The sequence below is a fragment of the Callionymus lyra genome, chromosome 6 (genome assembly GCF_982586985.1).
Source record: "Callionymus lyra chromosome 6, fCalLyr1.hap1.1, whole genome shotgun sequence".
NCBI lineage: Eukaryota > Metazoa > Chordata > Actinopteri > Syngnathiformes > Callionymidae > Callionymus > Callionymus lyra.
This window is the reverse complement of record NC_141823.1, coordinates 4,409,507-4,421,256: the sequence shown is the minus strand read 5'-3', so window position 1 is coordinate 4,421,256 and position 11,750 is coordinate 4,409,507. Positions and strand designations below refer to the sequence as shown.

Genomic DNA, 11,750 nt, shown 5'->3' with positions numbered 1-11,750 from the left:
CACATATATACTTGTTACTACACTATTACAACACCAGAGTCAAGTACTGGACAATACTACACATATATACTTGTTACTACACTATCACAACACCAGAGTCAAGTACTGGACAATACTACACATATATACTTGTTACTACACTATCACAACACCAGAGTCAAGTACTCGACAATACTACACATATATACTTGTTACTACACTATCACAACACCAGAGTCAAGTACTCGACAATACTACACATATATCCTTGTTACTACACTATCACAACACCAGAGTCAAGTACTGGACAATACTACACATATATCCTTGTTACTACACTATCACAACACCAGAGTCAAGTACTGGACAATACTACACATATATACTTGTTACTACACTATCACAACACCAGAGTCAAGTACTGGACAATACTACACATATATACTTGTTACTACACTATCACAACACCAGAGTCAAGTACTGGACAATACTACACATATATACTTGTTACTACACTATCACAACACCAGAGTCAAGTACTGGACAATACTACACATATATACTTGTTACTACACTATTACAACACCAGAGTCAAGTACTGGACAATACTACACATATATACTTGTTACTACACTATCACAACACCAGAGTCAAGTACTGGACAATACTACACATATATACTTGTTACTACACTATCACAACACCAGAGTCAAGTACTCGACAATACTACACATATATCCTTGTTACTACACTATCACAACACCAGAGTCAAGTACTCGACAATACTACACATATATACTTGTTACTACACTATCACAACACCAGAGTCAAGTACTGGACAATACTACACATATATACTTGTTACTACACTATCACAACACCAGAGTCAAGTACTGGACAATACTACACATATATACTTGTTACTACACTATCACAACACCAGAGTCAAGTACTGGACAATACTACACATATATACTTGTTACTACACTATCACAACACCAGAGTCAAGTACTGGACAATACTACACATATATACTTGTTACTACACTATCACAACACCAGAGTCAAGTACTCGACAATACTACACATATATACTTGTTACTACACTATCACAACACCAGAGTCAAGTACTCGACAATACTACACATATATCCTTGTTACTACACTATCACAACACCAGAGTCAAGTACTCGACAATACTACACATATATCCTTGTTACTACACTATCACAACACCAGAGTCAAGTACTCGACAATACTACACATATATACTTGTTACTACACTATCACAACACCAGAGTCAAGTACTCGACAATACTACACATATATCTTTGTTACTACACTATCACAACACCAGAGTCAAGTACTCGACAATACTACACATATATCCTTGTTACTACACTATCACAACACCAGAGTCAAGTACTCGACAATACTACACATATATCTTTGTTACTACACTATCACAACACCAGAGTCAAGTACTCGACAATACTACACATATATCCTTGTTACTACACTATCACAACACCAGAGTCAAGTACTCGACAATACTACACATATATCCTTGTTACTACACTATCACAACACCAGAGTCAAGTACTGGACAATACTACACATTTATACTTGTTACTACACTATCACAACACCAGAGTCAAGTACTGGACAATACTACACATTTATACTTGTTACTACACTATCACAACACCAGAGTCAAGTACAATAATACACACCACTACTCTCTATATAAAGTCATAAAGTTCCAGATTCTTTTTCATATAAAAATGGAAGAACTACAGTAATAAATAATGTACAGCGATCAGATCATACTTTAATACTTTCTGATTGACACGAGACAACATCCGTCTGCAGCGAGAGACGATCGTACAATAATCTGGAGCCTCAGGACACAGCAGTCGTGAGAGACTCACTCGTGTTCGTATCAGAAATAAAATATATATATATTTCACGGGAGAGTTTTTGTGCCTCGGAAAAAAAAGAGAAAATGTTTCCGAGGATAAGATTTAGTTTGTCCGTGAACACATGTCTGGAAAAACACCAGCTTCACACTCAGATCGTCCCTCCTCGTCCCCCTCGTCCCACCTCGTCCCCCTCGTCCCCCCTCGTCCCCCCTCGTCTCCCCTCGTCCCCCCTCGTCTCCCCTCGTCCCCCCTCTTCCCCCCTCGTCTCCCCTCGTCCCCCTCGTCTCCCCTCGTCCCCCTCGTCCCCCTCGTCCCCCCTCATCCCCCCTCGTCCCCCCTCGTCCCCCCTCGTCTCCCCTCGTCCCCCCTCGTCCCCCCTCGTCTCCCCTCGTCCCCCCTCGTCTCCCCTCGTCCCCCCTCGTCCCCCCTCTTCCCCCCTCGTCCCTCCTCGTTTCCCCTCGTCCCCCTCGTCCCTCCTCGTCCCCCCTCGTCCCCCTCGTCTCCCCTCGTCCCCCCTCGTCCCTCCTCGTCCCTCCTCGTCCCCCCTCGTCCCACCTCGTCCCCCTCGTCCCCCTCGTCCCTCCTCGTCCCCCCTCGTCCCTCCTCGTCCCCCCTCGTCCCACCTCGTCCCCCTCGTCCCCCTCGTCCCCCCTCGTCCCTCCTCGTCTCCCCTCGTCCCCCTCGTCCCTCCTCGTCCCCCCTCGTCCCACCTCGTCCCCCTCGTCCCCCCTCGTCCCTCCTCGTCTCCCCTCGTCCCCCCTCGTCCCTCCTCGTCTCCCCTCGTCCCCCTCGTCCCCCCTCGTCCCCCCTCTTCCCCCCTCGTCCCCCTCGTCCCTCCTCGTCCCCCTCGTCCCCCTCGTCTCCCCTCGTCCCTCCTCGTCCCCCTCGTCCCCCTCGTCTCCCTCATCCCACCTCGTCCCCCTCGTCCCCCCTCGTCCCCCCTCTTCCCCCCTCGTCCCCCTCGTCCCTCCTCGTCCCCCTCGTCCCTCCTCGTCCCCCTCGTCCCCCTCGTCTCCCCTCGTCCCTCCTCGTCCCCCTCGTCCCCCTCGTCTCCCCTCGTCCCACCTCGTCCCCCTCATCCCACCTCGTCCCCCTCGTCCCCCCTCGTCCCCCTCGTCCCTCCTCGTCCCCCTCGTCCCCCTCGTCCCCCTCGTCTCCCCTCGTCCCTCCTCGTCCCCCTCGTCCCCCTCGTCTCCCCTCATCCCCCTCGTCCCCCTCGTCTCCCCTCGTCCCTCCTCGTCCCCCTCGTCCCCCTCGTCTCCCCTCGTCTCCCCTCGTCTCCCCTCGTCCCCCTCGTCCCCCTCGTCTCCCCTCGTCCCTCCTCGTCCCCCTCGTCTCCCCTCGTCTCCCCTCGTCTCCCCTCGTCCCCCTCGTCTCCCCTCGTCTCCCCTCGTCTCCCCTCGTCCCCCTCGTCCCCCTCGTCTCCCCTCGTCCCTCCTCGTCCCTCCTCGTCCCCCTCGTCTCCCCTCGTCCCCCTCGTCCCCCTCGTCTCCCCTCGTCCCCCTCGTCCCCCTCGTCTCCCCTCGTCTCCCCTCGTCTCCCCTCGTCCCCCTCGTCTCCCCTCGTCCCTCCTCGTCCCCCTCGTCCCCCTCGTCTCCCCTCATCCCCCTCGTCCCCCTCGTCTCCCCTCGTCCCTCCTCGTCCCCCTCGTCCCCCTCGTCTCCCCTCGTCTCCCCTCGTCTCCCCTCGTCCCCCTCGTCCCCCTCGTCTCCCCTCGTCTCCCCTCGTCCCCCTCGTCTCCCCTCGCCCCCCTCGTCCCTCCTCGTCCCTCCTCGTCCCCCTCGTCCCCCTCGTCTCCCCTCGTCTCCCCTCGTCTCCCCTCGTCCCCCTCGTCCCCCTCGTCCCCCCTCGTCCCTCCTCGTCCCCCCTCGTCCCCCTCGTCTCCCCTCGTCCCCCCTCGTCCCTCCTCGTCCCTCCTCGTCCCCCCTCGTCCCACCTCGTCCCCCTCGTCCCCCTCGTCCCTCCTCGTCCCCCTCGTCCCCCTCGTCTCCCCTCGTCCCCCTCGTCCCTCCTCGTCCCCCTCGTCCCCCTCGTCCCCCTCGTCTCCCCTCGTCCCTCCTCGTCCCCCTCGTCCCCCTCGTCTCCCCTCATCCCCCTCGTCCCCCTCGTCTCCCCTCGTCCCTCCTCGTCTCCCCTCGTCCCTCCTCGTCCCCCTCGTCCCCCTCGTCTCCCCTCGTCTCCCCTCGTCTCCCCTCGTCCCCCTCGTCCCCCTCGTCTCCCCTCGTCCCCCTCGTCTCCCCTCGTCTCCCCTCGTCTCCCCTCGTCCCCCTCGTCCCCCTCGTCCCCCCTCGTCCCTCCTCGTCCCCCTCGTCTCCCCTCGTCCCTCCTCGTCCCCCTCGTCCCCCTCGTCTCCCCTCATCCCCCTCGTCCCCCTCGTCTCCCCTCGTCCCTCCTCGTCTCCCCTCGTCCCTCCTCGTCCCCCTCGTCCCCCTCGTCTCCCCTCGTCTCCCCTCGTCTCCCCTCGTCCCCCTCGTCCCCCTCGTCCCCCTCGTCCCCCTCGTCTCCCCTCGTCTCCCCTCGTCTCCCCTCGTCCCCCTCGTCCCCCTCGTCCCCCCTCGTCCCTCCTCGTCCCCCTCGTCCCCCTCGTCTCCCCTCGTCCCTCCTCGTCCCCCTCGTCCCCCTCGTCTCCCCTCGTCCCACCTCGTCCCCCTCATCCCACCTCGTCCCCCTCGTCCCCCCTCGTCCCCCCTCTTCCCCCCTCGTCCCCCTCGTCTCCCCTCGTCTCCCCTCGTCTCCCCTCGTCCCCCTCGTCCCCCTCGTCTCCCCTCGTCCCTCCTCGTCCCTCCTCGTCCCCCTCGTCTCCCCTCGTCCCCCTCGTCCCCCTCGTCTCCCCTCGTCCCCCTCGTCCCCCTCGTCTCCCCTCGTATCCCCTCGTCTCCCCTCGTCCCCCTCGTCTCCCCTCTTCCCCCCTCGTCTCCCCTCGCCCCCCTCGTCCCTCCTCGTCCCCCCCGAGGGGCCGGAAGGCTCGGCTGGCCGAGCGCCCGCCGCCCGAAGACACGGCGCCGCTGTAATGCAGCGAGACACTTTTAAGACGAGACAAATCTCTGGGCTTCATCCTCAGAAGCACCGTGGGATTGGGATCGGAGCGACTCCTGGAGAGAGTCTCGGCCTCCATGAGATCCACTGATTCAATCATCAGCTTCAGCAGGAACATACGAGTCCATCGAGTTCCTTCACGACGTCCAAACATCTTCTCACGACGACGTTTTTTTAAAGATTTCTTCACATCTAAAAAACACGCTCCATCTATGTTCTGTTTCTCATCCATATTCTTCAGATGATTCCAAGGTCAGGGTTCAAGCCACCGTTCATGAACATCTGCCTGTAGATCTGAGGATCTTTTCTTCCCTCACTCGTGAACAAAACCCTGAGATACTATCTATCCATCCATCCATCCATCCACCAATCTATCAATCCATCAATTTATCCATCCATCCATCCACCCATCCATCCATCCACCCATCCATCCATCCATCCATCCTTCCATCCATTTATCTATCCATCCATCCATTTATCCATCCATCATCAATCCATTTATTCATCCATCCATTCATATATCCATCCGTCCATTTATCTATCCATCCATCCATGTATCCATCCATCATCAATCCATTTATTCATCCATCCATTCATATATCCATCCGTCCATTTATCTATCCATCCATCCATGTATCCATCCATCCATCAATCCATTTATCCATCCATCCATTTATCTATTCATCCATCCATCAATCCATTTATTCATCCATCCATCCATCCATCCATTTATCTATCCATCCATCCATTTATCTATCCACCCATCCGTTTATCCATCTGTTTATCCATCCATCCATCAATACATTTATCCATCAATCCATTTATCTATCAATGCATCCATCCATCTATCTAACCATCCATCCTTCCATCCATCCATCCATCCACCCATCCACCCATCCACCCATCCACCCATCCACCCATCCACCCATCCACCCATCCACCCATCCATCCGTCCATTTATCTATCCATCCATCCATGTATCCATCCATCCATCCATCCATTTATCCATCCATCCATTTATCTATCCATCCATCCATTTATCTATCCATCCATCAATCCATTTATTCATCGATCCATCCATCCATCCATTTATCTATCCATCCATCCATTTATCTATCCACCCATCCGTTTATCCATCTGTTTATCCATCCATCCATCAATACATTTATCCATCAATACATTTATCTATCAATGCATCCATCCATCTATCTAACCATCCATCCTTCCATCCATCCATCAATCCATCCTTCCATCCATCCATCCTTCCATCCATCCTTCCATCCATCCTTCCATCCATCCATCCATCCATCCATCCATTTAACTAAGAACATAGTAGAACAAAGCAAAAGTAGGAAGAATTGATACAACATAACATATGTCAGAGGTAAAATATAAAATAGAAGGTATAATAAATATCATATTAAAATGTAATGTAATTTAATTGTAAAGTGTCTTTCGCGTATAATATAAATAAAAATAATATATAATATAAATTGGTAAAGTAAAGAAAAATATGAATATAATAAAGAATATAGAGGAACAAAGCAAAAGAAGAAGTGATACAACATTACTTATGTCGGAGGTATAATAAAAAATAAGCAGGTATAATAAATATCATATTAAATATAATAAAGAATATAGAGGAACAAAGTAAAAGAAGAAGTGATAAAATGGTAAATATTTAGGAGGTATAACGACCAGCTGTATATGACAAGACAAGAAAGATAATCATCCCCTTTTTCCATCTTTCATCTCAGTCTTTCATCCCTAAATCATTTTGAAAAACCTTCATAACATCGACTTGAGCTGAACATGAACTCTGTAATATTCTCTTTAAAAACGCTTTTTATCTGCTTTAGAATCTTTAAAAAGTGTTTTGAATCTGAAAATATACGATGAAAGTGATTTTCAATTATTATTACGAGCATTTTTTACCATCAGATCGCTTCACAATCTCTCCATGAAAAGACATGACGTCAAACGAAAAAGTCAAAATATATTTAAGTTGTCATTGAAAATATGAACTTGATCTCAATACTATATATTGTAGGTGTTTTTCAAAGAGCAACGACGTGCAGTGGATTGAAAAACTTGAGGTAAAACTTGAGGTAAAACTTGAGGTAGTGTTTCTCATGCAGTTTTAAAAACCTCCTGATGATCCTTCAACACGTCGTCTACAAGCGTAAACATCCTTCACTTCAGTCTCAGAACCAGCGTGACACTGGTCCACAACCACAGGACGCTCCTCGGTACCGGTGGGTCGGGCCTTAAATACCTAGTTTACAAAAAAACAACCTGATATTGTGAATATATAGAGACCTGGTCCTCTTGACGTTAAAAGACACTCTTGTGGAGTGAAATAGAGAAAATGAGTAAAAAAAAGAAATAGATAAAACCTTCTCTGGAACGAAACAAAAGTGACTCAATATATTTTTTTCTTCTATTTCTGTGCGACGTCTTGAAGAATATTGCGTCACGATCACGTCTTCCTTCAACACAGCGGTGAACAATCATGTTCCCTCGGGGGCCACGTTATATACGCAAGAAGAAAGGGACAAATGAACACTTTAATATGATGGAAAACTTTTAAGTTAATAAATAAATTCATTTTATTTTAAGATTCTAGAAAACAATTCATATTTCATATATTTTACCATTTAAATGAAATACATCAAAAGCAAAACAAGTGTATCATGCCTTAATTTAATTTAGTTCATTTAATTTAATATTATTTTATATCGATTTTATTTAAAAATATATACATCACATAAAAGCACACGTAAAAAGGACAAATAAAAGGGAAAAAAAGGAGGATAAGAAAGATCTTTAGGAAAATATATGTACAAAAAAACATGATAAAGAAGTTACATTAAGATTAACTGTAAATTGTGTAATGTTTCATTTTATATACCATTTATCTAAAGAAAATATCACATAAAATCACTGCCAAAAGTATAAAAAACACACAAATAAAAGGCAGAAAAGACAACAAAAGATATTCAAACAAAGATCTTTAAGAAAATAAACGTAATTTGAACTAGTATTGATGGAAACCGATTTTTTTACATTTTTTTAATTGCAAGTTTTTATGTTATTATTTCAAGGTCCGTGGTGTCAGGTTACTGTCGTTGTCAGTGTTGGAATAAAACATCTAATTTATAAACACGAACCACGACACTGAGCAATAACATCTCCTCAGGGGCCACACTTTAAACATCGAGTAAAAATTCAACATCAAGCTAAATGTGCCAGAAATATGTATTTGATTGTATTTTATAAAACTTAAATGTATTTTTAAATCTCACATAGAAGCCCCTTTTCCTCATATACATCTTTAAATAGTCACATATATGTTTTTGAGGGCCAATAAATACTCGCAAAATTCTTCAAAGAAAAACCATATAATCGTATTTAGAGACTAGAAATGACAAAATAATTACATGGGGTTCGACGAGGGCCACATAGATACAACATCGTATGAAAATATACTTTTATATAACAAGAATAATACAGTAGGAAAAGAATGAGATATTGATACATCCTGGTCAAAGACATCATTAAAAACTCAATAAATGGTCGAGACTTTATTTATACTTAATATTCACCAGATCATTAGACACAAGTTTCACCCCAAAAAGAGCAGCCAGAGCTCGAAATATTCCCTGCAGCCGATGAATAATTGAACATCTTTAAGGAAAACTTACATCTTCATTCCAGCAAATATAAATCCAGACTCGGATCGACTCACATTCAACGCAGGAGTCGAACCGTTCGCACACAATTACACAAACACACAAAGTTCGTTTATCGTTAAATAACCAGAAAATGTGTCACGTGACATGAATTCTTCTCTTTCGTCTCAACAAACACACAACTGCTGACTCAAGATACACTTATGTGTCATTAATAACCTACTTTTTGTTTGTGTATACGCAGTATTTCAGCAGGTTACTGATCAATATAATGTACTTATTACACATTATACTGTTATTCCATGTTTGTATCCCTTTAGGTCTTTGTGTTGTTTCCTTTGATCTGTGCTCTTTATTTTTGCACTTTGTTATCTCTTTGCACTTTTTATTTGTGTATACGCAGTATTTCAGCAGGTAACTAATCAAATAAATGTACTTTATATCATTATTATTATTATTATTATTGTACTGTTTTTCTATGTTTGTATCATTTTAGGTCTTTGTGTCGTATCCTTTGATCTGTGCTCTTTATTGTTGCACTTTGTTCTTTTTGTTTGCCTTTTAGCAGGTGATCAATATTATTTACTTTATATTATTATTATTATTATTATTATTATTATTTGATCTATGCTCTTTATATCTGCACTTTGTTATCTCTATGCACTTTGTTCTTTTTCTTGCTTTTATAATCAATAACAAAGTCTATCTTATGTAACTTTTGAGCAACTTTATTTTAGTATTATTAGTATTTTAGTATTCTTTTTTTGTACTTTAAAGACAATCTGTAAACTAAAGAGTTTTGTTATTTCCTAAACACACTCACGCTGGCGACCTACGAGACATGTGTATGACATCTGATGACATCTGTCAATCAACTTCAACTGGGAGAAAAAAAGAACCTCGTGGTCCCTGCTGTGAAACAAGCACTTGTGCTAAAAACCGAGACGTTTTCCCAGCATCCTCTTGTGGCTGCTAAACTCAAGCCTTTCAAGTTAATTTGCCGCCGGAGCGCCCGGAGCTACCGGAGCCGTTCAAATGGCCGGTTATTACACAAGCTCCTAATCGACTGTACGTGGCGCGAGCGAACCTTAATTAAGGTTATGGACTAATAATTGAGCAAATGAAGGAGCGCCGGCTTCGCTCGACTCGCGCTCATACAGAACGTATCGACGGCGTAATAGAATTAGCTTCGTAAACATCTTACCGTAGACTCCTTGGCCCCCGGCGAGCGGAGAGAGGCTGGAAAAAAACAAAATCCAGTAAAGCTCCATGTTCAGCTCACTTCCGTCATAACCTGGAACACAGAGGGGGGGGGGGGGGGGGGTCATTCCATTAGCAAGCGATTCAATCTCAACCTGGGATTATGGACGGATCGAGCCGGGATTGACGGGATTGTGTTCGCTCGGCGTGACAAACTCGCGTCGTCCTCCGCGACCGTTGTTGTGTTTTTTTTGTCGTCGGCGAGGATTAGAAGCCATTTGAATTCACGAGGGATTATTTTAGAAATAAGCGAAGGTGTAATCCCCGGAGCGCGAGACACAATCCCTTCCATCGAAAGAATCGTCTTCTTTTAAAAGACATGAAAGTTGAGTTGATTACCTTGTTTTTGATCAAACGAAGGTTTCAATCGTGTCAAAATGGCGTCCACTTGAAAACTAGCATAAAACGAATGCTAACCAGGCTTCGGTTTCACTGCTGCCGTTTATGAACCGAAAATAAGGTTTTTCAAATGTTTTGGAATCACTTTTTAATGTTTTTTTTATGTTTAAATTCTATAATTAATATCAAAGTATAATTTTAAAAACTACTTACAAGCAAAACACTTTGTTAATATTTATTTTCTGTGCATTTTAAAACGCATTATTTCACTCAGAATCCTTTTAATTTACTATAGACTTGAACAATTTAAGAACTAATATAAGTAAATAAGTTATTTATTAAACAACTTAATTCAAACTGTATTTTCACGTTGTTTTCCCTCATTTTAACTAAAGCACATCTACTTATTTACGCACATTTACTTTTGAAGTGTGTACTTGAATCAATTCAGGCGCTTAAAAAAAGCCGCGAGAACGAAAACAATCCTTTGATTTACAGATCAATGTGTTAAGATTCCAAGGTTGTGTTGTTGCAGAAAAACGTGTTTCATGGACAAGGTTTATTGACGTGGAATCAAACTTTAAATTTATGACCTGGTTTTACAAACCGCAACAAAAAGAACGCGTAAAAGTCAATAGGAATTCATTAACTATTTTTTTTTTTTTTTTAGAAACACTAGATGCGATAAATAATCGAATTTTTAGAATAATTCTCGTTAAAATGTTTGGAATATTGTTAAAAACAAGAGAGTTTCCGAACCTCCGGCGCACCGTCTTCAGGTCAGTCCGCCTGCCCGGCGTGACGCGCGCTGCTCCGGGCTGCGCGAACCAAATCCTTCCGCTCTCTCCTCCGGACTCACAACCACAGGAATATAAAAACGAACAGAATTCTCCTCTTTTCTCCTCAGACGTGTTGAAAGAATCCCTCGCAGCTGAAACACAATCCCTGCTCCTGTGACACGTCCTCGAAACTTTTCTTTTACGCACGGATTAATTCCTCTGACGAAGAAAAAGAAAAATCGGATATTCCTTTTTTTTTGTGGAGGAAAAGTGGAGCAGTTTAAGTCCAGGTTCGAGGGGTGTTCGAGGGGTGTTCGAGGGGTGTTCGAGGGGTTCGGGTGCAGGATGTGGGAGACACAAGTGTGATGGGAGTGAGATCCACTCGCTCGAACAGCGCAGTGTCTGTGGATCCAAGTGATGTTGGCCAAGTGGAATATGTGCGCAGACTGAGAACGACCGCCCCTGTCTGCGAGAGAGGGGAGAGAGAGAGGATGAAGAGGAGGAGAGGAGGAGGAGGAGGAGGAGGAGGAGAGGAGGAGGAGGAGGACAGAGGCTCACAGAGATGCGCTCCATCCACGCAGCTCCAGCTCAGGTTGTCCGGAGAGAAGCGTCTCTCTTTATTTCCCGTCAGTCTTTGGGGTTGAAGCATCCAGACTGATTTAAAGGCCAAGCAGAGTGTGTGTGTGTGTGTGTGTGTGTGATGGTGTGTGTGATGGTGTGTGTGTGCCAACAGTAGTGGCTGCC

The 11,750-nt window shown here is 45.9% G+C and overlaps 1 protein-coding gene across 2 annotated transcripts in view; it reads right to left on the bottom strand.

The window, feature by feature from the left end:
- The window catches only part of mdga1 (MAM domain containing glycosylphosphatidylinositol anchor 1), a 246,681-nt gene extending 235,197 nt beyond the window's left edge, over nt 1-11,484 (bottom strand). Inside the window, exons 1-2 of one of the 2 annotated variants that reach the window (XM_087793129.1) lie at nt 10,987-11,484; nt 9,833-9,922 (exon numbers count right to left, since the gene is read on the bottom strand). In XM_087793129.1, coding sequence (XP_087649255.1) covers nt 9,833-9,899 — 67 coding nt within the window. In that variant the 5' untranslated portion in view covers nt 9,900-9,922; nt 10,987-11,484. The remainder of the gene's footprint in view (nt 1-9,832; nt 9,923-10,986) is intronic. The other variant, XM_087793130.1, reaches the window with a different exon arrangement.
- Between the last annotated feature and the right edge of the window lie 266 nt (nt 11,485-11,750).